Consider the following 26,465-nt stretch of genomic DNA (forward strand, 5'->3'; position numbering starts at 1 on the left):
AGGATCCTCTTGAGATATTATCGTGTCTTTGAAGAAACTCGAGCCTCGTGTCGACCAGAGAGGTATTTGTAGAAAGGTAGGTAGGATATACGTAGCCCGGTTCGTTTTCATTTTCAATAGCGGATAAAGCATTTTCCGTGAACCCAAAACCTTACTTACTCCGTATATAAGACAGCCATGTTTTTAATACTTCCGTGTTTTCGAATCCTTATACACGCTTTATTTAATAACTAACACACACAGACACACACACACACACACACATCACGCCTGTATTCCCAAAACGAAGATATACCTAAAAAGCATAAAATATCTTTCAAGGTGTCAGTCGACTGCAGTTTTCAGGAGACAGGCAGCGTTTCTGCATTACAATCATCATAAACGCGAAGGTAATTATGTGTGTCTGTCTTTTTGTCTGTCTGTTATCTCTTCAGGCTAAGCCTGGAGCTTACTATATGGCGAGAAGAAGAGGGTTGGAGAGGTTTATTATCTTATCTACCCTCATAGTCTTAAGAGAAGTTCCCTGCCGGCCGCGCAGGTATTCATTTGGGATATTGCTATCTTTATCGCTCATGACATAAGTGCTCGCAGCCGTTCCTCCCATGCCTTCCGCAACGAACGTCCGTAATTTATATCGAGATAGCTGTAGGCTTTTCAAGATTTGGGCGGTTGAATTTTGGGTTTCGTTGTCCTCATATAATACGAAAAGTATAGCACATAAATCAATGATATTTTACGATCAAGATATTCATTTTATTTTCTATGCCTGTGGAATTTTCGATTTTTGTAAAAATATTTTATCAGTCTGTAATTCTCGTGCAAAGTTGACATCTTTTTTTTATCGACTTTTGAGCTCCTGTAATTCTGATATTACACATTTATATGAAAATCTGAAAAACCACAGGCATAGATAATTACGTCTAGTCCATACTATACAAAATCTCATCTATTTCTGTTGCCTAGTTTTCAAAACAGACCGGGACTACGTTTGTATGGAGGATGGAACGAAGAGACTTCTCTTAATTGCTTTAGTCATTCGCTGGCTTAGGACCACGGGTGCACCCGTGGTCCCCCGTGGTCCTAATTGCTCTAAGTTCGCTGGAAAGCCGGGAGAGCATGCATTCTCCCGTTAAGGCTACTGTGCTTGAGTCAGTTTTTATCGCGCAAGTCGCTTTATACAATATAATGTCGCTTGATTTATCATTTCAAACTCGTCCACTTTAGCTTGCTCCGCTCAGCTGTTTCCACCAGATCGGCGCTGTGCTCGCAACACATCCTCACACATCTCTGGTGGAAACCCAGCCTTACGGCCTCGCGATGTAATGCAACTTGCGCACGATCTTTTTGACATTCATAAGTGCTTGTTATAGCCTAAATTGAATAAAGATATTTTGACTTTGACTTTGACTTTCTTGAAGGTTTAACCTGGGCTTTTCAATCACAGGCAACCCACAGTATGATCACCATGATGAGAGGCACCAGCAGATGTTCTTGCGCTCCGACTTTTGGCCGGAGGTTGTGGTGTTTTACGTAAGCGTCGTTTTAGGTTAGCGACTAAGACGATTTAAAAAAAACCCTCATTAAGTCTTTTTTGTGTTGTTTACGTCTAGTATTTGTGTTTTTTTTGTGTCATTTGAATTTTACAGCGCATTGATTTTTAAGTTCCTATAATGCTGTCAATTTTTATTGACAAATAATATTACTCATAGGTACTTATACTTCAGAATAGTGCTGCTTAGACCGTGTACAGACGGAGCGTTTTCCGCGCGAGGGCACTCGCGCAGACACCCGCTCGTTCCCGAGGTACTACTATAGAGCTACATACACCCCGTCCAGATGCTCAAAACGCTCCGTTTGGACCGGGTAAAAAAAAATCGCTGACGGAAATAAATGGGAATCACCGCTATACATCAGAGTAAGAGTTTATATATACGTTATATTATTTTTTTCTTAGAAAACGTAAGCATTTAGACATTAATAAGGCATTTGAAAAACCTCAAAACCACCTGAATGGGCAATTTTTTGTTTGCACGCTCTTAAGGTTGCTCTAGCTGTTGCTAGGCTGCGCCCCGTTCCAGATTTTTTTAAATCTTGATTAACAAAGCAAACCTTGTCCTGCTAATAACAACAAAAACATAACTATAACTAAACATAAATATAACTATCTCATTTGGTGCCGTCGTTTGGAAGTTATTCGCGTACATACATTTCGACGATTAATTTAAGATAGATGGATGAATAAAATCTATCATAGGTAGGTACTCGTATTTCAGAGTGGTGCTGCTTAATAAGGTCATTGACGCATGTAAATTTGACTCACGTGGGCAGCGGCATCGGGAACCAGGCGCGGCGCGGCGCTTGCGGCGACACGGGCGAGGGACGCAGCGCGCGCAGCACCACCTTGGCTGCGCGCGAACCGCACGCCAGCGCGCCCGCCGCGCCCAGTGCCAGGGCGCCGCCCAGGCACGCCCATAAGATCTACAATAAAATACAAAATTTATTTTTTTAAAGTACATTTAATAAAGTATAATAAAAATCTCACAAACCTATGTCAAATCAGCTTTATCTATTTATGGTGTTAAAAAAATCCTGTACGAAAATTTAACCCATAGTAATACGGTACATTATGACATGAGATACACTATGTGACAAACAGATATACGGGACAGTGCAGCGACATAATAGGTTCCTTCCATTTATAATAAAATAATAAATAAATAAATATCACGGGAAAATTCACACCAATTGACCTAGTCCCAAAGTAAGCTTAGCAAAGCTTGTGTTATGGGTACTAAGCGACGGATAAATATAATTATATAGATAGATACATACTTAAATACATATTAAACACCCAAGACCCGAGAACAAACATTCGTATTTTTCATACAAATATCTGCCCCGACACGGGAATCGAACCCGGGACCTCAAGCTTCGTAGTCAGGTTCTCTAACCACTAGGCCATCTGGTCGTCTATTTATCGCTTGGTATACTTACATATAACGACTTATAACACTTACATAAGTAGTTATTGACACTCTCGATGCTTTTGCAGGATCTGAAACAAGAAAATCTTGTTTAAAACTCAGAATATAGTGGTACCGGCACAGCAGGGCTACTACGAAACTCAAAATCGAAGTTCGTGTCGTGCGGTCCCTCTGACACTTACACTATTTAATACGAGAGCGAGAGGAACGGTACGATACGAACTTCGAGTTTCGAGTTTCGTAGTAGCCCTGCAGGCACTAGCGTTTGCTTTGGATTGCGTAGGATATCAGGGAAGGGCCTGATTGTAGTGTATAACTCTTGTGTATAAAACATATGAAAATAACAGTTAACAAGACAAAGAGATGTACAGGGGTGAATTTATCCATTGAAGGGATCTCTTCCAGTAAACCTTTGAACGATTGAAAGGACACCAGAAACAAGAGTAGACACTACAATGGAAAGATACAAGGACTGAAAATTGAATTATCTAATGCACTTGAATTTATAATCATTGTCGCCACTACTTTCTGACACTCGCTATGGAAGGTTAGAAAGAGATGGCGAATGCGATCACGAACGTCAGCGCGTTAAGCTGAGTTTAGACTTGCAAGAAAAGTCGTGCCAGTTGCATTACATTGCGAGGCCGTTTAAAGCCAACAAGTTTGTAGTAGTAAATCGAGCGCCGCATAATGTAACTTGCACTATTTTTCTTGCGAGTCTAAACTCGGCTTAACGCGCTGACGTTCGTGATCGCATTCGCCATCTCTTTCTCTTTCCAATACGGCCGCAGGAAATAACTGGGGGCTCCTACGAAATTCGGAAATTGTAGTTCGTACCGTCCTTCTCACTATCGTATTAAATAATATTAAGTCAGTACTCAGTAGGCGCCACAGGCATACACATGTGTGTATGTTTGTGTGTGTGTATGAGTGAGTATGTACAGATAAAATATATCAATAGTAGCTGTTGCCCGTGACTTTTTTACACTTTTTTTTAGTAAACTTTTCGTATTTCCTTTTTGTATAATAAAGACTATAAACAAACAAACAAACCTCGTCTACGATGTCGATAACATCGTTTAAGGTTATGATAAAATCAAAATTCCAATGTCTACTTTATTAAAGACCTTGCTATATGATCGTTGCGCAAACTCATTGAGCCTCAATAAGCCACTCCAACCTTCCCTTTCGGCTAAAATTAGAAAATTAGGAAGCCATCAATCTCAATTTATTTCCTTCCACTCATGCGGAAATCTCATGATAATACTTTGATATTGGTAAAATTTTCTGTAATCAATATGAACTTATTTATCCGTATAATTTTAAAATATTTCAACTTTTATCATCATTATCAAAAAGACCTCCCCCTTAGAAAGCCACAAAGAATGACAACTCGCCACTTGCAGCCACAGTTTCCCGCAACTCTCATTACGTCGTTAGTACATCTAGTTTAGGCTTGCCAAAACCTCGTCTTCTAATTCGTACCTACAGACAACAATGTAGCACGTTACGCTAACAGGTCGTATCTAAATATATATTTCATTGAACGATACGACTTTTTCGAATATATTTTAAAATATTTTTTACGGCCTGCTGAAACGACAATTAGATCAATCAAAACTAATCGTCTGCTGCGTGTGAAATTAAATTGACCAATGAGAATGCCGAAAATACAAACAGAAACATAGATGCACAGAAAAACCAGAAAAATGGACCAGCGCTGGGAATCGAACCATCATCATTCATGCCATCGTCATTTATGGCCTTTTATGAGGTGTCTTTTTTCTTAAACGCATAATATGCACAAAATGTCTTATTTTTTTAAGTATGAAAAAACGCTACAGCATTAACTTTTTAAGCCTGCTGCGTACGGCACTGCACTGGCTGAACATCCAGGCAGGCTGCTCAGGCTCAGTGTGCGAGCATACATCCCGTCATGTTCGACTTGCTGCCACAGCCAGGCGACGCTGCCGTTTTTATTTTTTAAATAATATATTGTGGTTTTGGGTACTGGCCACTTAAAACGGACTCGTTAAAAAAAATATGTAGGTAACAATAGAAAAATAAAGAACCTCCTCCTTTTTTGAAGCCGGTTAAAAATTGGTGGAAGCCAAGCGGGAGCAACTATGTTTTTTCATTATTATTGTTTGTTTTGTGGTAAATGTTTCTTATTTCCTCGCAGTAGTCGTGAAAAGCACAATGTTTACACTCGGTCAAAAGTGCAATAGATGAATTCGTATATAACAGTTCATCTTTTGCTTACTTTCCAACCTCTATAACAATGTTGGTACCTACTATAAATATACTATCAGCCAATGTAATTTACTACACAAAAGTTGATTATCCGGAAAAGGTGAGCTGTTTTGAGAGTTTGCATAACATAGACATACACCCACCCTGTCATTTAATGGCAGTTAGGTATCCCACGATCTTTCTCGACAAAATGCATTGAAAATAGAAAATATAGAAAAACTGATAGTCGGTTTTACGAGTTTTACAATACAATTTTACTATACAGAAACTTTAGAATGTAAAAGCTTAGTCAGTTCCCGTTTTGAAATATACCTATTGCCATTTTTGTTTAATTATAATTAGTAAAGTTTTGTGTCGCTTTAATATTTAGTTTCAGTGTTTATCCATATTAACATCTACACATGACAGTAATGACATAAGAATAGCTCAACCTTTCCCAGCTCTGATTATCACTTTCAAGTCATAAAACAATAATGTCGATAAGACGTGTCTGTCAGCTTGAAAGCTATAGGTATCTACTAAAGCGACATCATTTGAAAGGAACTTGTTTAAAAATTGATAGACCACTTATTTGACTGATCGTACGGAGTGTCGGTGCACTGCCCTGAGTTGGAAGTTAAGAGTATTGCCAGCATAAGTAACCCTAAAATGAGTGGGATGACGTAGCAGCCGATATGAAAATAGGGCCTTCTATTATCTCTTAGGTAGGGGAGAGTAACCTATATTGAACTGGCGCTTAAATTGGACCACTTCTGTATTTCCACCAAATTGCACAATTTATTTACACTAGTAACAAAAAGTGAAGCGATGACAGCGCCACAAACGTTTGCTCCCCTAATATCGTCGGATTATCCGTTCAAAGGAAAATCGTTGCTTTAATTTGGCGGAAGCTCAGCCCTAATGGGTGATTTATTACAACAGAGAACACACCGCCGCCATTTCATAACATCGCAGTTTGTTTACTTCGGATCAAACAAATGAAGTATGAATCTGTCGAAAAAACTAGAACACCGTACTTCTACATCATATAGGTAGTTATGTAATTACAACGTTACGGCGCCTATGTTGATGTTGGAGACGGTAGGTACTGCCAGTAGACTATTATTCAGTTCAGAAGCCATTAATAGACAAAGGGCTTATTCCCGGTACATTACTGTCTTACATAACCAGCACAGGAAAGGGCAAAATATCTCCGATTTAAAACAGATTTTAATAATGTTAATTGGGCACTTTTAGTACGACGACGAGCGAAGCGAGGAATGTTAAGTCCAATTGTGACCACAAAACGTGCGAGACGAGCTAGCTAGTAAAGCGAGCGCGCCGCGATAGCGCTGCGGCCGGCAAAGCGCCAGGACCTACATAATTTATTTGGGAAGTGCTGGTTATGTAAGGTGGTTCTGCACGGGGAGCAAGGGAAATAAAGCACCCGTAATCACAATCGCATTCACCGTCTTTCTACCGTCTTTATACAGTTTGACAGATGTAAATCGCACTCCTAGATCAAGAGTATATCAACTGTCACCACACATTAAATAATCACAGTACAAAAAAGGACGCTGCCGAGACGGAATACTGCTTCTTTTTCCTACTGTGGAATAATCGTAAGGGATTATTAATTCTATGGATCTCACTCACCAAAAGCAGTTGCGTTTCCCGCCGGTCCCATGCATCCCCGCTCGTCGACCACGCTCACTCTGGCCAGCAGTCTCACGTCCAGAACCTTCTTCTTCTCTCTAGTTTTTTCTACGATAGGGAGAAGGAGGAAGCGAGGTTCATCGCCCGTGGCCACCGGACCGTCGGTGGGGATGTGGCGGGTGACTGTGTGGGCGAACCACGGGGAGGGATGAGCGTCGGATACCATCTGTTGTCCTATGCTGTTGGAAAATAATAATAATATAATATCTTTCATCTCGCTCGGGTGCCGGTTGATTTTAATTCAAACAAACGGACGTCAACTTTCAAGTGCCTGAAGAGCTAAGATTTGATTTTAGTTCATTAAAACGGGTCTGAGGCACGGTGGACGGACGACCTTAAGAGGATCGCTGGTGGAAAAGGAAAATTCAAAGATTCTATTATCTTTGAAAGTCGCTGAACTAATGTTATTTAGTTTGACGAGGACGATTATATGTTTTAGTTTTTTGCTCGTATTACAGGCCGGTATTCGATTCGGTGCAGACAGCACCCGGTATTCGAATTAAATACATCATCATCATCATCATCATCATCATCAGCCGGAAGACGTCCACTGCTGAACAAAGGCCTCCCCCTCGCCACTTGCATCCATCGCAACTGTTTCCCGCAACTATCACAATGTCGTCAGTCCACCTAGTGGGAGGCCTGCCAACGCTTCGTCTTCCGGTTCATGGTCGCCACTCAAGGACTTTTCTCCCCCAACGGTTATTAAATACATAATTAGCTAAAATATCACACGAAACGCAGAGCTCTATAAATTGCACACCTTCAATTGATTTTACAACCCCTTTGATGCCCAACCACTGTCACACCCACCGCTGAACAGCTGCCAGGCGCCCCGTTCTATTCATAATGATCCTTTGGCAACCTAACTACAGACTAACTAGAGACTCTATCAGATAAATCTTACTAAATAGGTACATAGGTAGAGTCTATAGAGTCTGTAGAGTCTATAAATTGCAAACGGATTTCCGTAGCTAGAGCTCTTAGACCATAAGATTTTTCCTAAGACATCTACCTATTTAGTAAAATTGCTATGCGTGCCGAATTTGTCTGGCATACAGCCGTGTGTTTTAAAAACTGTAACAGTAGTTGTCCTCTCGTGGAAATTATTCACAACAATTGCTACTAGCAAGGTCAGTTGTTCAGTCAGCCAGTTGGTCAGTTGTGTAGTCAAGTTCTCAGCGAGAATCTGAAGATTCTGATTAATTTGCTTTGTTTAATGTAAAAGAAAGATGTTCCCAAGAAAATTAATTTAAGTCTAACGATAATAACATTAAAAATAGTCGCTTGGTAACGATGACGGCGGCGAATCTCTAGGCGCCAGACCTCGTAAATTTAATCATTTCTGTATAAATTTTGCGGTGAAATATGTGCACCGTCAGTTGTCAGTAACATGGAAATAATAGTAGATTGTTGCACCAAGCAGAAAGTTATTTATTATTGCACCGAGTGCCGATTTGGAGCCCGAGCGCCAGCGAGGGCTTTAAAAGACACGAGGACAATATAAATTACTTAATGCGAGGTGCATAATCTGCTTTTCTTTCAACTATTACAGGAATAGTAGACCAAATAAAAACTCATGCTAAACAATATCCAAATAGGAAAGAAATGTCACTAGCACTCGATGATTCCATTTTTGTAAGTTTACATTCGCACTCTCAACAAATGTCCACGGAAAATTCGCAAGGTTCCCGCCAATTTGTTTTTTTAATATCAGTTATCTGTGTGTTTCAGAAGAGCCGCCATTGTATGGATTCCGGCTCGTTTAGATTAATTATCGATTAAGTGGTGGGTGACTTATTAAACTGGCAATAGGCAGACCTTAAACATGCAGAACAGATGGCCGTTTGGTTCAAAAGTTCTCGAATGGAGACAGCGATGGGCAAGCGAAGCATAAGACGTCCACCAAAAAGATCGACGGATATACTAAAGCGACAGGTTCACGGCGGATACAGGCCGCTTCCAAACGAAGTTAGGGCCCTCGCCCACAGCGACTTTTTGCTACAGAAGCGATGCCAACGCGCTAATAACGCGCTACAGCATCGCGACTAACGCGCAAACGCGCTGGCAGCGCGCTACAGAAGCGATGCCAACGCGCTAATAAGGGTGTGAAGGGAGGGAGGGTGAAGCGCGACAGTAGCGCGTTTGCATCGCGACTGAATCGTGGTTGTGTGGGCGAGGCTACACAGCTAGCGATTGCATCGCGCCTGTATCTATGCGAACGCGCGACAGCATCGCTACTGCATCGCTACAAAAAGTCGCCGTTGGCGAGCGGCCTTACTGGAGGTGTATGAGGGAGGGCTATGTCCAAAAGTGGACGATCTAATGGCTAATATAATGATGAATGAATTATAGGTCGCGGATGAGCAAAATAAATACATAAAGAATAATTCAAACGTACCTCACAAAATAAGACTTCTTCTGCAGCCCCTTTGGCAGTCTTTGGGGATATATGGGGGGAGGTAGCGACCAGCTGACGTTCACGAACGCGTCCTTTCCCACAGCCACGAGCCCCGCGGACACGACGGGCACGGGGAGGCGGGGGGAGTGTGCGCAAGAGCACACGCCGGCCACGCATTCTGGAATTACATATAAATATTAGACGGGTGGTGGTATAGGCCGTGGTGGCTTATTGGTTTGACCTATGGTTTCACAAGCAGAGGATCGGGGATTTAAGCCCCGGCTCGCACCTCTGAGTTTTTAGAAATTTATGTGTGATACTGGTACATTTGAAATTTACCAGCGTTACAGTGAAGGAACACATCTTGAGAAAACCTTTACAACCCTGCGAAGCAATTCAATGGTGTGTGTGAAGTTCCCAATCCGCACTGGGCCCGCGTATAAACTATGGGCCTAAGCCTCTAATTCTGAGAGGAGTCCTGTGCCCAGCAGTGGGACGTATGTACCTATATAGGCTGGGATGATTAGAAGGGTGCAGCTACACCTTTACTGAGTCAAGGTCTTATCTCTTACTGTCATTTACCAGCGGATTCATTCGCGTGAACCATAAGATCTGACAGTAGAAATTCCCGGAATTTTACTAAATATTATAATCATCTTAACCTACAATAACATCTCACTGCTGGCCACTGGTTTCCTCTCCGAATGAGATTGAGATCAGGAAGAGATTAGGAACCTCACACATTATTTAATTTCTTCGCCGGTGAATGCGCGTTTCGTCGCGATGTTTTCTTTCACCGTAAAGCTAGTAGCAAATATGAAATGTAAATTCACACATTAATTTCGAAAAACTCAGAGGTACGAGCCTGGACTTAAAGCCATGACCCTCTGCTTGAGAGGCAATAGGTCAAACCACTGGGCCACCACGGCCACGGCTAAAATATATAATTCATTTTAATTAAACGAACACACTTTCTCCCCGCGATTATGTTTCAATCTGGTATACGGAAATTTATACGCTGAAGAACTAAAGTCATCGACATAGCTCGAAGAACACGCAATTTAAAGTGGCAATAGGCAGGCTAATCGCTTGAAAACGATAACCACTGGGGGATAAAAGTCCTCGAGTGGCGACCACGAACCGGAAGACGAAGCGTTGGCAGCGGCCTGCCAACGCTTCGCCACTAGGTGGACTGACGACATCACGAGAGTTGCAGGCAACCGGCGCCCAGTGGCTAGTTGTCGTTCACTGTGGCGTTCTAAGGGGAAGGCGTTTGTTCAGCAGTAGAGTGGACGTCTTCCGGCTGATGATGATGATTATGATGAAGCTAACACTCGGTTTAAGTATTTTTATTTCCATTTTTCATCACACCCAGCCGTCTGACTGCCATGAAAAAATAGCACCATGCTGGAGACTTAATGCCTTAATTTACATATTTTTTATAGACCGTTGATTTTACTTTTATTTTTCTTAGAAACTTCCTTCACTTTCTCTTAAAGTGTTTTCGTGTCTATTCAGTTGTCAAACCGCCGAATTCATAAATAAATTATTATTGAACTTGATGGAAAAATAACCATTGTACCTATTCCGTTTTCTTTTCGAATATATAATACGGTATTTGACTATTTTGTATATGTTTTATAAATTAAAACTACACAATGCCTGTTATCGAATAGAAAAACATTTTTAAGCTACCTTTACAAATAACAAAGTTATAAAGGTTTGAAATTCAAGATTAGACAGAGAAAGACATACTGGCATGTGACGTCACACGCCAGTACCGCCATACTTGCTGCATAGAGAAAAGCGTTTGAGAAAGAGACAGGTATATAGATTTTTCAAAAAATCACTTTAAATCCAATTTTCAACCGATTTAAATTTTCTCTTCGCTAAACACTATCTGTATATCTATATTTTCATAATAATATTAAGATACGGCAAAATCAGGAGTTGTCAAATACCGTATTGTTCAATATTTATGGCCAAAAGAGTGCGATGGATGAGACATAATCGAGAACACATGACATGTGTATATAAATATTTGACTTTTGGCCGAACGTGATGCTTCATTATGGGCTTTATGAAAATAACTCACAGTTACTCAGTGAGCTGTGGAGAAGGCTATGCTCGGGTTTTCTTTAGAGAAATCAGAAATGAGGAGATACGCCAAATAACGAGGGTCACCGACATAACCGAACGAATAAGCTCGTTGAAATGGCAATGGACAGGCCATATAGCAAGGAAAATAGATGGCCGTTGGGGCCGAAAATCCACCAATGAGATGGACGGATGACCTGGTTAAAGCCGCAGGTTCACGTTCACAGCGGACGTCTTACGGCTGATATGATGATGATGATGATGATGAAGATGAAAGAAAGAAAGAAAGAAGACATTTATTCACTAACACAGAGACACATTATACAATAAAACTTAACACAAAAAGATGATTAAAAAATAGTACGGAATACTACAGAATGATATCTTTTAGGCAACGTTTAGGTACAAAAGAAAGAAAGAAAGAAAAGAAAGAAATTTATTCGTGACAAAGTGCGGAATAACAAAAAAGAAGAAGACAGCTGTGTTTCCTTATAAAGTTTATCCAATTACACATACAAATAAAAGAACTTTCAAAAGTACCTACGAGTAGGTAAGCCTGTGGCACCCAGCTGACATACAATTATACTCTGAAGCAGAGGTATCTCTTTTAATTTCACTGTAGTCAAGACACAAATTTATTTCCGTAAAGGAACCGAAGCAACGTTTTTAATTAAGTAAAACAAATCTAAGGATTAATATCAAGCCATTTCATTAGGGAAACCTTTTTGTTGTGACGATGTGGATTTGTCGGGTACGTATATAATGTATAAATTTAAAATACATATCGGTTGAAATACATACAGTTGAAATACGAAAATTATAAAACATAATGTATCAAAATATATAAAATTATTTGACATAAGTTCTAAAAGCATAAGCTTGAAATGCATAGTGGTCAAAATATATAATGGTTACAACGCATAATGGTTCTTAGTCATATGGCACAAAATGCATATTTTCATAAAGTATACATTCAAAATTTATACAGTATGTTTCTATAATGTTGAAATACATACTAGACACTGAATTTTCACAAAGAAAAATGCATATATTACAATTCTGGTGTTTTGGTCATAGTTGAACCTAACACGCTCCTCCTCGCTACGCTCGTCGTCGCACCTAAAGTTTCTATTTAATTTATGATCTAACTTTAGTTTAAAATGCAAGGTCTTGTTAGACAATACCGATTCCAATCAGTCGGTATCTTATAGGTTAGGTTAGGTTAGAGTTTTGTCCAGGCGCGAAGCGCCTTAACTACCCTGAATAGGAGCTCCGCGAAGCGGAGCTCCGTCGACTTGTCTTACAGTCCTTAATTTTTCAGAATTTAACATGTAAATACAATGTGAATAGACTGGAGATGATGATGAACCTAGGCATTATATAGTATGTATTTTGACCATTATGGAAAACGTACTATAGGAATTTTAATTGTTATTTCTTCAACTATTATATATTCTGATTGTATATATTCTGAACATATACATTGTGAATTTAGTCATTTTAATTTATGTATTTCGACCAGTATGAAAAACGTGCTTTATGAATTTTGATTAATATTTATTTAACCATTATATTTTTAATTTTCGGTATTTCAACTGTATGTATTTCACCGATATATATTTTAAATTTATACTTTATAATACGTACCGGATTTGTCAACGATTTGTTTGTTGGTCCGAAAATGCCATGTTATCAGGTAGGAGGGAATCGTACAGTATCTTAGGTAATAATTGACTGGGTGAGCGGTTAGCGTCTTCATTTCAGCTAGGGGATTTCACGTTTATAACATTAGTAATAAAGTAATTACTGTTAATTAGCAGAAATGCCCACGAACTGCAAGTTACGCAGCCCGTTTAGCGAGATTGAAACAATACGCCAGACACCTTTTTAGTTGAAAAAAAAACCGCTGGATACTCTTCCGATTAGGTTCCCTACGAAATAGTCCCTGTCCAAATTCTCTATAGAATCTATCTCTGTATTCTGCTATTAGAGGAGAACGCTGATTTTCCCCAGAAAAAACTCCGGACACTCCCTATGGCTACTTCCAGCTGTCCTTGTCCAGGGAAGTGTCTGCCAACTCGAACCAACTTTTTAAACTCAGCCCCTGAAAATCTCATTCTCTGTTCGCATTCCTACTGTAGTGGGTGGGAGCTGAACTCTATATAATGATATATTTGATTGGTCTCTTACAAGCTACTTTTTAAATTGCCTGCCCATCCCCCTCCCCTTTAACAGAATCCTGGCTACCTTGTCGAGCGTTGTCACATCACGTGAGTAAAAATCTTCCGACATTGCAATAAACGGTTTACTCTCAGTCGATTGTTTGGAAATATGTTACTTACTGGTTATATTTTTAGATCTTCCGAACTGTTCATTGAAAACAAGCGAGAGCGAGACACACATACCTACTATGCAATAACAAACTATTAGTAAACGAAACGAAATGATCGTTCGTACGAAGCTTGAGGTATCGGGTTCGATCCCCGGTCGGGCAGATCTTTGTATGAAAAATAAGATTGCCCAGTAGAAGTTCTTTCATTCTAATATTGCCGTCTTTCCACAATAGAAATGGCGTATAATCTAATTCTTAATTAAATTTTACTTAATATACCTTTTAGACGAAATCGTAATAATAATTGGCGGAGATAAATGATTCTTATAAGACAGAAATTCAAGCAATGAATGAGAACGTTTCATTCATAAGCGTACCTACATTAAATAAGTAGGTAAATAACAAATATCTATGCAACTAAAAATATATGCTACCTACCTACAACAAAGAGGGATCTCATTAATTACATACTATGATTCTCTCTCCTTTTGCATCTAAACACGCGGTAGTATGTCAAGCCAAGTTATGTACGTTACATACAATACAATACAAGGCTCTTTGTTGTATATAGTATACCATAAATAGTAAGCGATACAGAAAACAGGAACACAGAAAGAAAATTACAAGGTGGCGGCCTTATCGCTAAAGAGCGTTACTGACTACGAACGACTTTTGTTATTTGTAGATATCTATACATATAAAGCTTAAAATGTGGTGGCGCGCGGGAAATAAGCGTGGCGCGGTAATCTATGGGGACTCTTTCTATATTCATGTTAGCTCGAATAGTACAATCGGCAACACCTCTGCGCCGCGCCGCACCGCTCCGCCACCGCTGTCAGTCAATTATATAGTTCCTTAAGATAACTTAAGATTAGTCTATGCACTTCGCCTTCGGACTCATAATAGACTCTTGTCCGTCATTCCTTATTTACCGCTCTTAAGACGTCTTTAATACATTAAATTTACCCAATTTTCATAAAATTACTTAGTGGAAACCCGTACGAATAGAAAAGGGATAAGGCGAAATTTACTTGTCCAGTAGATGAGTACTTTATGATACCCCTCCAACAAAACTGGCTGAAATATACAGTGCAAAGAGAACTAAACCTCCCCTGAAAAGTGATGTAACTTTACTTAACTATAGCCTTATCGTTCGTCGCATTAATTTGTAAAGATATTTGTGACGCTTTGGTAACCTACATAATATCTATGACCTTGACTATACTGCTCATTGCAGCCACCTGGCACCCGACCAGCACCGCCTCGCCTCGAGCGGTTAGTATTCTTCATATGGATTTGTATGGGTATGCGCTCACTACGTCAACTCCGTAGCGTCACCGGATCGCCTCGCTCGCGGTTGCCACGCGCGGACGGCGAGTGGACCACTCGGTGACAGCCCGCCGCTTGCCGTCATAGTTATTATTATAGTGACTACTGGGAAATTCGAGGACCAAGCGAGGTCCACCGTTGTCAACGCGGCGTCCACCCGTGGACCAGCTGTCGACAACGAGTGGACGTCGAAATTCTAGGTGGTGCTGGTCGGGTGCCGGGTGGCTCTAATGAGCTGTGACGTTTAATTTACACACAGAGTGCAGCACTAGTTCTTATATTTTGTTTATGCAGCTCAGATCTACCGATTATTTCTAATGCATCGCGATGATCTATCTGTACTTAGTAATTTCAAATACATTCAGTTTGTTTATATTCTAGATATTTGAACGCTTGCAAGCTAATACTGTCTAGACTTGGAATCTGTTGTAGATACTCAAACATCGTCCGAGGGAAAAAGGAATTTGATTCGTTGAAATTTGAAAAGAATAGTTTCTAGCTTTAAGAAAAAAACGATCTCGTCTTTTTATAGGGAATCTATATACTAAAGTTGCTTTCTGCCATCTGTATGTATTGTATGTAATGTAAGGTTAGATCTTTTTCATGGCTCCTGTTCGGAAAGTTTAATTTTCAATTTTCATCTCTAGGGTTTTTTTTATAGTCGGCCGTGGCAAGTGGCCAGTCGAAAAGGTACCGTTGGAGGTTGGATATAAGTAAATTCAATTTGTTATTATTCTCATTTTTTTTGTAGTATTTTACTTTCCTCACAGTCGAAATGAAAAGAAGAGTGTCTAACTCGGGTGAAATTATCCATTTCCCCTCGAACTATTGGCGCTCTCACTTCGTCCGAGCGCCAGAAATATTTCGGGTGAGTTGGGTCGCTTTCCACCCTTGGTTATCAATCTACTATTAAACTATGTTAGGTATACGCAACGGGATTTAATGCAGTTTTCGTAACTTCGGGAAAAGTCTTCAGCCCCTCGCATCCATCCGCCGCCAGCGATCCTCTTAAGAGGATTGTGTAGTGCCGATACGCGACGCGAGTTGGTATTCTTAAAATTTATATCTGTTTCACGGCGCGCTGCCTCACTCCTGGCGTCAACAACACAAACACAACATGCGCAAACTCATCCGTCCACCGTGCCTCAGGACGCCCTACACTACGTTTTCCCGTCCGTGGTCTCTATTCGAGGACTCGTCTGCTCCCGGTGGAGCGGAGCGGAGCATCGGTCTTGCGACAGACGTGGCCAGCCCAACGCCACTTCAACGAACTAATTATCTGAGCAATGTCAGTGTCAAATAATTTACGCCGTCGCTATCGAGTACGGTCACTGGTAAAATCATGGTAGTGGTACAGCTAGCTGTATGCGTAGAGTGGCGGCGGTGTGCCCGTCCCACGGGTGCGCGACGAGCCGTACACGATACGCGCAGCCCGGCCGGACGCTTACCGGCTATCTTCATGCGTAAGGTGGTGACAGAGCGGCCGTTCCGCAGTTATGCGACTAGCCGCACCGCGCAGGTCTATCAACTGCGAGTCGCGGGTTAGATCAGAAAGACACTCACCAGCTAGCTGCATGCGCAGAGTGGCGGCGGTGTGCCCGTCCCACGGGTGCGCGAACGAGCCGTACACGATACGTGCAGCCCGGCCCGATGCTTACCGGCTATCTTCATGCGTAAGGTGGTGACAGAGCGGCCGTTCCGCAGTTATGCGACTAGCCGCACCGCGCAGGTCTATCAACTGCGAGTCACGGGTTAGATCAGAAAGACACTCACCAGCTAGCTGCATGCGCAGAGTTGCGGCGGTGTGCCCGTCCCACGGGTGCGCGACGAGCCGTACACGATACGTGCAGCCCGGCCGGATGCTTACCGGCTATCTTCATGCGTAAAGGGTGACAGAGTGGCCGTTCCGCAGTTATGCGACTAGCCGCACCGCGCAGGTCTATCAACTGCGAGTCGCGGGTAGATCAGAAAGACACTCACCAGCTAGCTGCATGCGCAGAGTGGCGGCGGTGTGCCCGTCCCACGGGTGCGCGACGAGCCGTACACGATACGTGCAGCCCGGCCGGATGCTTACCGGCTATCTTCAGCGTCAGGTGGTGACAGAGCGGCCGTTCCGCAGTTATGCGACTAGCCGCACCGCGCAGGTCTATCACTGCGAGTCGCGGGTCAGATCAGAAAGACACTCACCAGCTAGCTGCATGCGCAGAGTGGCGGCGGTATGCCGTCCCAAGGGTGCGCGACGAGCCGTACACGATACGCGCATTAAAAAAAACCACGCAAGTCTATGAACTGAACCCCGGGTCGGAACGACGACCGGCTAAAAAATGCGTAAGGTAAGGTGGTGACAGAGCGGCCGTTCCGCAGGCTTTGCGACTAGCTGCACCGCGTAGGTCTGTCCCTCCGGGTCGCGGGTCAGAACGACACTCACCAGCTAGCTGCGTGCGCAGTGTTGCGGCGGTGTGGCCGTCCCATGGGTGCGCGACGAGCCGTACGCGGTACGCGCAGCCCGGCCGCACTGCGCAGGTCTCCGTTACGGGGCTCGCGTGCGCAGGGATTGACCACCAGGTGGCGCTCTGAGGACGACAAAATACCTATTACTAGAAAATTAATTAAATTAGGCGTTACTTCGCGGAGGACCATATCAATGAAATTGAAATTTGTTTTACATTATGTAAGTTAATAATAATAATGGAAGTAAAGTCATAATAAGTGCAGACAGCAAAAATAGTAGATTATTGTCGTGGCCTGGAAATAGGCAATTGCTGGCTGAGTATGAGAATTCAACTGACGAGCTTGCGAGTCCGTTTAACTAATACGAAGCCAGCAATTGCTATTCCAGCCGAGACTAATATAAAGCATTTCTCAAAAATGTTGAAGGAAAAAAAAACTAAATTAGAGTCTTTTCTCGACAAAATATATTATGACATTCCAATAAAAATTTTCATGCTTTCCCGCCTTTTTTTCATTAAAAAAATCAGCAGGTGTATTTTTAAACCGAAAACACCACAAGCTGTTTCAGATCCAATAAAAAAAGTCTGGAGTTCCAACAAAATAACTGATAGCACCATATGAGTTGGCTGTATACGACTTGTGCCAACATTTCCATGGCCGTTTCTCTTATTTTAGTTTCAGACTCGACAATAATAAATTATTGTGAGCTAGCGCGCCTGCAATCTTTTTAACTTTTTAATTTCTCGCTGACCATAAACTAGATATGCACTTAGCTTTCTGATATGTAAGGAATAATGTAGACTTTCACGGTCATTTTTGAGAAAAACTTTTATTAATATTTTTTTAACAGAAATTTTGTTTAGTTTCAATTAAATAATGTAACACACAAAAAATTTGTACACCTAAATAAGTAAAGTAAAGACAAAAACCCAGCAGTATGTATATTTGCCGCTGGGAATCTTAAAATGTTTCATAAAATCTAATTTATTCATATTTATAATTCAATTTGTCGACATCTGAAAAAATAGGCCAAGTGCGAATCGGATTACACCAACTGGTACAAATTTGTAGGTTTGTCAAAATAGAAACGGCCATAAACAGCCGTATTATAAAAAAATGTTAAGTAGCAGAGCCCCGTTTCTAAGTAAAATGTACGCATTGTCAGGTAATTTTATATTGGTTTTTGGGACCTTAATTTTATTTTTTATATTTCACTGTAGTATATTGTAGTTTAGTTTTGTACCTATATGATTAGATATAGTTCTTGAGATACAGCCCTGTGACAAACAGATGGACTGTGAAGCGCCATTAATAAGGTACAGCCATCTTTGTACGGAACCCTAAAAATACCAACATATTGAATGCGAAATCAAACTGTGAATCGCATATATTACATGAATTTTATCATCGTTATATGAAAACATTAGGAGATAATAATATTCATACTTACTTACTTGGTTTTTTGCAAAGCTTTGTTAAATTCTAAGACCGTCAGAGAGACAGACTTTAATCATACAGAGTATATTCTATTACTCCCAGTATTGTCTTGCAATTCTGAATAAAGACGTGGTTTTGATTAATTTTTTATCTCTTAAATTGAACTCATATGAACTTGATACACTTTTGACATGAACCCTTTCTCGTTGTAGATAGTCGCACCATTCGATTCCCGACCCACCGTAAAAGGTTCTCACAGGTTATCACTATGACAAAAGGTTCCACAATGGATCACGATTCAATGAGGGCTATCGTTTTTTGTCTCACTAGATGGCGCACTGTTGCGTGAGGTTTTGAAGTATGGCTTTCAAAGTCTGTTATTACAGGCGTGAAAACAAAGTTTAGATTAAAATCATATTTTACACACCTTAAAACCGTAGCATAAAAATATCGAGCATGCCACAGTGTTGCATAGTCCCCGTTTTGTTCGGAAAAAAGAGAGGACAAAGATTTCCGAAAGACAAAACTGTCTCAAAACACAGACATTCATTGCCCCGGAACGCATATTTGCCATAATCAATTTCAGATAAGTATTGCAAAATATTCACAAAATTATTCTAATTATAAATAAACCCGCGTAGCTCACCCAAAAACTATGAGATTTGACATTTCGTAGACCTCACGCTACACTAATGCCTCTAGTGGCGAATTCATACGCGATAGCCCTCATTGGTTCGAGTGTACATATCTGCGGTTATTCGGGAACCAGTACTGGAAGAGGCCAAATATTTACAACTTGTAAAAGATTTTGGTAATGTAATTGGTCACTTTTACTGTCAATTTAGAATTTAGGTTCCGGAAAATTAGGTGCGACGGCCACCGAAGCGATCAGGAGTGTTGATGCACAAATGGGACCACAACGCGCAAGCCAAGCGAAGCGAACGAAGCGAGTTTGTGTTAAAATATTATACTTAGATAATACGAGTATTGGTATTTATCTTATAGTTAATATTTATCTTGGTGGAACAAAGCATGCAAGCATCCCTTAATGAAGACAAGGAACTGCTTACCCCCAGGAATGTTGTATTCATAACACATGGTCATTCTGCAGTCCACTGTGTCGGTGTCGCTGTGGACTTCCAGGGAGTAGTCTCTAGCTGGAGGACCTGCAACATAAACGTATAATAAGCTTACGATTTGTCGTTTCCAGCCAAATTCATTGAATAAAATGGGAGGGTAAGTATAATCTACTGGGTGTTATGATGGCTAAAACAATTTTTATATGACAGTAACCAAGAGTAACCAGTATATTGGCTATCGATATTTTTACTCAGTCGATATTTTAATTTAATCAATCGACATTTCAATCTTAGATTACCCCCTGGTTATCTAAGTTGTAAATGTAAACATATTTGAATGTCGAAAATTAAAATATTGCACATACAAATCTGCTTTATTTATTGTTCCTTTCTCTTAAAAGCGTTTATTTTACATAATCTAGTGGGCATAGTTCTAACCTAACCGAACCAAATATTTTGGGTAATTCATGTTCAATAGGTTAGGTTATGTTAGTATTGCGTCAAGGCGCGAAGCGCCTCGTCTGAGCGGAATAGGAGTTCCGCGAAGCGGAGCTCCGTCGACCCCGTCACGTGATAGTTCATACATAGGATATTTGATACGCTGTATGTACTTCGATATTTATATCTTTCGATGTCACGTTTGTAGATAAATATATTTTCGATATTTCGATACAGTCGATATTTTAATTTTCGATATTCAAATATGTAACCACCAATAGCTCGCCCGCCCAATAATTCACATTAAATATCGTCTACTCCGATCAACGATTAGTCTATCAACACTACGATAACATCCCAATATCATCCATAACCCAAATAATCATTTTGCAGCCTTCAAGCGGTACGTAAATAGTGATTTATTATTTTGAACAGATAAAAGACAGATTCTAATGTGTAAATTTAGAAACATACGCCAAAACAAACCCAGCCGTTTCATCTTGCGTAAAGGTACAGAGCGCGTACCTATGAAAAACAATTGAATGTGGTTTTAGACGATGGGTTGATTTAATGTGTTTTGATGTATTTTATATGAAAATGAAGTTTGAATATGATAGAACGGGGCTGATACATATTTAGTCCGCATTATGTGCGCAAAGACTACGAAATTATGTCTCATTTTAGAAAAGACCACTGTGTTTTGAGCTAAAAACGTGAAATTTTTATCGTACTAAAAAATTATACGAGTATGTTCATTTTGGCGGTTTAGTACCTATGTAACTAAATACTACTTTAGATAATTGTTAAATAATTAATTATTGCAGCAATGACGGTTTTTCGACATCCGAAATATCGCTAGATGGCGTTAGTATCGTGATGTACGTTTGACATTTGCGTCGCGCTCGTGATTGGTTACGAAGGCTCGGAATTTTGCGTGAGGCTATTGAAAGATTGTAGGGAGAGAGCACCGCTTTTTATCGATGTTATCGACAAATCGATAGTTTAATCGATAGTTTTTTTTAAATTTATGTTCTTATTTAATAAAACCTCAAACTTTCCGATGATATTTATTACGTACTATTTCCAGCAGTCAATGAGTTTAATACGTTTAAATTGCTTTATTGAAATCACTATACAACTTGAGAAAACATCCCTCTGAAACCACTTAACGTTAGGTGGCTTGTTTGCCTACCCTTTGATAAAATAAAAGAGAAAAGGTTATTTTGTAATTTTTCAGTTCTTACCATAGCTCATATAAAGTATTTCATAATAATATTCCAAGCAAAAATATATTTACAATTATTTATTAAAGTTACAACATAAATTTAATATAACTATCGATTTTCGATAACATCGATAATAAGCGGTGCTCTCTCCCTACAATCTGTCAATAGCCGCACGCAACATTTGGGGCCCTATAAATAACTAAACGAGCCAATCGCAAGCAAGACTGAAACGTCAAACGGAGCTCACGATACTAACGCCATCTAGCGATATTTCACCTACCTACCCACTACAAATTACATTTCGCTGTTGAGTATCGTAATTTTCAAATTTTATATTAATCTCGTGGGAATATCTAACAAGTATCAGTTATTCCGGACGTCCAGCTATCTACAAAACAAATTTCATCCGAGTCCATCCAGCTCTTTAGCGTCCAAGAGTAACAAACAAACACTCATTCACAAACTTTCCCACGTGGTTTGATCAATGACCTCTCAATTAGAAGATGGTACAGTCGCCATCAAATATTTCGGAGCGGACAAGGTGATCAAAAATATCGAAACATGAACTCTAGTAGGTACCTTAACCCTTTATAAGGCATAAGCATCCAGAGGTGATACAATAAAACTATTTATATGTCTAGATGCGTTTTTTTAATGCTTTCAGAAAATAAAAAATATTTAATTAAAAAAAAACATGGTGGTAAAAATAATCCCTCTACCCGTGGCGAGCATATAATGCATGTTTTTTTTTGGTCGCATGTAACCTACAGACAATCTTCAGAATGAGTAAAAATAGAAGAATACTCAACGATTTGGAGATAGTTGAAAGAGTTGAAGCTCCACACGGGCAGAGGGAATATATTTACCACCACAGAAGAACCACATAGTTAAAGAAGAAATGGCAAATGCAAAATTAAAAATTGAGCTGAAAAAATGTGAAATGAACATTACGAAATAGCAATAAATAGTAGATTGATAACCAAGGGTGGAAAGTGACCCATTTCACCTGAGATATTTCTGGCGCTCGAACGAAGTGAGAGCGCCAATAGTTCGAGGGGAAATGGGTAATTTCACCCGAGTTAGACACTCTACTTTTCATTTCGACTGTGAGGAAAGTAAAATAGTACAAAAAAGAAGAGAATATCATTAAATTGAATTTCAGTATTCAGTAAATTGAATTTACTTATACCCAACCTCCAACGGTACCTTTTCGACCTGGCCACTTGCCTCGGCCGAGTATAAAAAAAAACGAGTTGGTCACGACCAAGGAGTTTATATACCTACAAAACTGGAGGTTGAACGCCGAACGAAGAAGGTTGACCTTTATTACTTATTTATATATTCCATCTCTTTCTTTCACATTTCACGAATGACATCCATCTCTTTCTTAACCTAACTAAAGAAAGAGATGGAATATGTTCGTGACGTAATAAAGATCAAATTTCTTGTTTTGTATTTAAGCTTCTTGGTCACGACGACGTGCATCTAGATGGCCATGCCGAAACGTGAATAAAAAGTGTCATTGGCGTAACTCAACTATCTTCGACTCCGTGGCTAATCGAAAAATTAAAAAAAAAATACTTTCCACCCTAGAGATGAAAACGCAATTTTCCACCCGACTATCTACCCATGAAAATTAAACTTTCCGAACAGGAGAGATGAAAAACAAATTACCCTTTGACGGTTCCGAAATTTGAAGATGCAAAAAGATTTATCAACAGGTGTCGAAATTCACTTAGTCTTGTTTTTACACTGATTACCGTCACAGACTAAAAAAATGTATGACGACCGATCCCAAGTCCTTGATAAGAAATGTTAAGGGGGTTTTCACAAGTAATGTTGCCATAGAAAAAAAACCGATCGCTTCATTAGTTTGAGAAAAAAAGGCAAATTTATGGTGGGAAAAATATTGCCTATAGAGTGCATGATCACTTGAGCAGATATTTTTGACCATCTTGGCCGCTCCGAAATATCTGGTGGCGACTGTATAATAAAAGAAAATAAAGAAATGAAAACATTTATTCGTGACAACGAATCTGACGGTCTCGAATCGAGCTCAGGCTCGGGCCTGAGTAAGTTTGACCGCTGTGTGTGTCTATCTGTGGCACCGTAGCTCTTAAAAGGGTGAACCGATTTGAATGCGATTTTTTTATTTTACTTACTTAGTTTTTTTACTTCTTTTATTTTATTTTATTTAATATTACTGCGTGATCGCTGGGCAATTTGATAACTAATGATTTTTTGGCAACCGAAGTACATATATGATTCATTGAATCGGAAAGCTTAGGTGCGACGACGCGAGGAGGAGCGTGTTAGGTTCAATTGTGACCAAAACAAGCACGACCCGAGCAAGCGAGCGAAGCGAGCGTGCCGCGGCAGTGGCCGGCGCGCGGCGAGTGCGAAAAGTGAATTCTACCACAGAACAATAAAAAAGAGTCTCTTTTTTATTGTTCTGTGGAATTCTACCATTATAGATAACTTACTTTACAGATTTCGATAGATATTGAATTTCATAGGTAGGTACCTAATAAATCTATAAAGCGAATAAACTTTACCTAAAAGTAATCCTAATGAAACATGATTGTATGTTTTATTACTCTGCCCAATAGTGAATAGATTATGTATAATACCCGGCCTATTTAATTAATTGAATAGTTTTTATCAAATTGCTATCTCATATTGGTAATTTTTCATAATGGCCGGGCATTTATTATTATATACGAGATGATACTGTTAGTGATAGGGTTACCTAAAGAAGGTAGCCACGAGACGTTGAACATCAGCTCGTGGTCGGAGGCCGGGAGCGGCCTGGGCTCCGCGGCCAGCTCCCGAGGGAGGCCCGCATGCAGCACCGGGTACAGAGGGTCTGGAGGGCCCGGGTCATCCTCCTGTGGAAGAATCACTCTTTAGAATAAAAATACTTATGTAGTTTAAAAATCTCATAAACACGTTTTAATGTATAAATTTCAGCTGTCTAGTTGTTACTGTTTTTTGAGAAATAACCTAGTGACCACAGAGTACATATATAACTAGTGACGGATGTGTGGACAGTATCATTAAAGCCAGGGACACCCTTATCCCACGTACGCAACTTATGCAATGCATTATGGAATCTGGACCGTGATATTTGTATGCTTAGAAACATAGGTTGCGTATGACAAATATGTTTGTGTACGTGGGATAATGTGTCTCTAGCTTAAGAAGGTTTCGTTTGTCACCTTTGGCACTGAACCTTTTAAACAACGATTCTCCAACATTATGTCATTTGAGCCATTAAACAACCATTTAGCTTTTTTTATTAACCGCTCAAAAATCTTTCATCGTCGCTTGAAATTATTTCACTCTTTTTTAAGCTTCAAAAGGGTTTACTGAAGGCAACAAAAGGTTTTAGGGTTTTGTTAAACAGGTGGCTTTTAGGAGTGTCTAATCTATTGTCATGAAGTCCTTCATGATAATCTTCAACCTTTTTTTTCTCTATATTGAGGATCTCTTTCCAACTTGAGAGCTTTTTGGAATCAGGAATATTTTTCAGTAGACGTTTGGGTTAGTTTGTCTGAACTCCCCTAAGGGATGGGATTATTGTCGTCAGAGTTTTAGATTCAATGTATTAGTGAAGCTTTGCAGGGCCGTCTTTCACCTATTAGAGGCCCTGGGCACAACATACTGCATGCATTCGGTAGGTTAGCTTGATTTTCAGGCGGGAGTGGAGTAGCTATCGGTTATCGTTTGGTAATGGAGTGGGGACTAGGGGGCCCCAATCCATCGCGGGGCCCTGGGCACGTGCCCAGTGTGCCCAGTGGGGAAGAGGGGCCTGACGCTTTGTTATGGTAAACTGCAACCGATAATAATGAAGAGAGATTTATCTATTGTGGTGTGTGGTTGCGTACTACGAGTAATTAATACCTTTTAAAAGGTCTTTACAAATAATGTTTGCGGAATAAGGGACGTTTATTTCAATTCTGAAGGCACAGGCCAGCATGCGGAATTCCGAATTAGAGAAAAGTTCGAACGATAAACTACTGTCCGGGTGTGGTAGGTCCATAGATTTGTATGGATTTACTGTGCGTTCGAAATACTGAATTACGAGTGTGGCGGCGGCGCTAGTTAATTATATTTTTGCTGAGACCTTCTTTAATGTCTTTCCTAATTTATGGACACCTTTTAACACGCAAATGCAAAATATATTGGAACAACCACGCCTCTTAGTTCAATGCTGCTTATTTTCATTGATTTAATAATAGTACAAAACCTTCAGTCCGTGCCGTGCCCGGTTTTGGAATAGGACCTCCCGTAGGTGTCTTAAAAGGCAACTAAGAGACCAGAGGCTGTATTGCCTAACGTTTCTGGCGCTCGCGACCGCAATCAAATGACAGTTTTTGTATGCTGCCATTTCGTAATCTGTCATTTCATTGTCATTTCATTGACCGTCTTCTTTCTGAAGCTTTAGCTTAAGGTAACTCCGGTCATGAGTTGTTTCAGCCTGTAACAAGTACTAGGTACTCTTCAACCAAGCACCTATCTCCAAATGTTTACGTCTTAGTATTTGCGCTGAAAAAACACTCTATTTCCGTGCACCGCATGGATTTTACAACGGTGTATATTTTGCTTTGTTCGGTTTAGTACGATTTAATCCAAACAACGTAAGTAATCAATTAATTAAAACTTTAATATTGCTGTTGAAACTTTGGGTCCGTAGAGTTCGGACGCTCACAAACTTTCTGGTTGAATAAAAAAAAAATATTA

The 26,465-nt window shown here is 40.2% G+C and overlaps 1 protein-coding gene across 1 annotated transcript in view; it reads right to left on the bottom strand.

Moving 5' to 3' along the window:
- The window catches only part of LOC141437291 (uncharacterized), a 218,060-nt gene that overhangs the window by 137,945 nt on the left and 53,650 nt on the right, over window positions 1-26,465 (bottom strand). Inside the window, exons 3-9 of the mRNA XM_074100564.1 lie at window positions 24,472-24,610; window positions 20,043-20,145; window positions 17,520-17,662; window positions 9,334-9,511; window positions 6,873-7,111; window positions 3,018-3,055; window positions 2,321-2,478 (exon numbers count right to left, since the gene is read on the bottom strand). Of these exons, the coding sequence (XP_073956665.1) occupies window positions 2,321-2,478; window positions 3,018-3,055; window positions 6,873-7,111; window positions 9,334-9,511; window positions 17,520-17,662; window positions 20,043-20,145; window positions 24,472-24,610 (998 nt within the window). The remainder of the gene's footprint in view (window positions 1-2,320; window positions 2,479-3,017; window positions 3,056-6,872; window positions 7,112-9,333; window positions 9,512-17,519; window positions 17,663-20,042; window positions 20,146-24,471; window positions 24,611-26,465) is intronic.

The sequence above is a fragment of the Choristoneura fumiferana genome, chromosome 17 (genome assembly GCF_025370935.1).
Source record: "Choristoneura fumiferana chromosome 17, NRCan_CFum_1, whole genome shotgun sequence".
Taxonomy (NCBI): Eukaryota; Metazoa; Arthropoda; class Insecta; order Lepidoptera; family Tortricidae; genus Choristoneura; species Choristoneura fumiferana.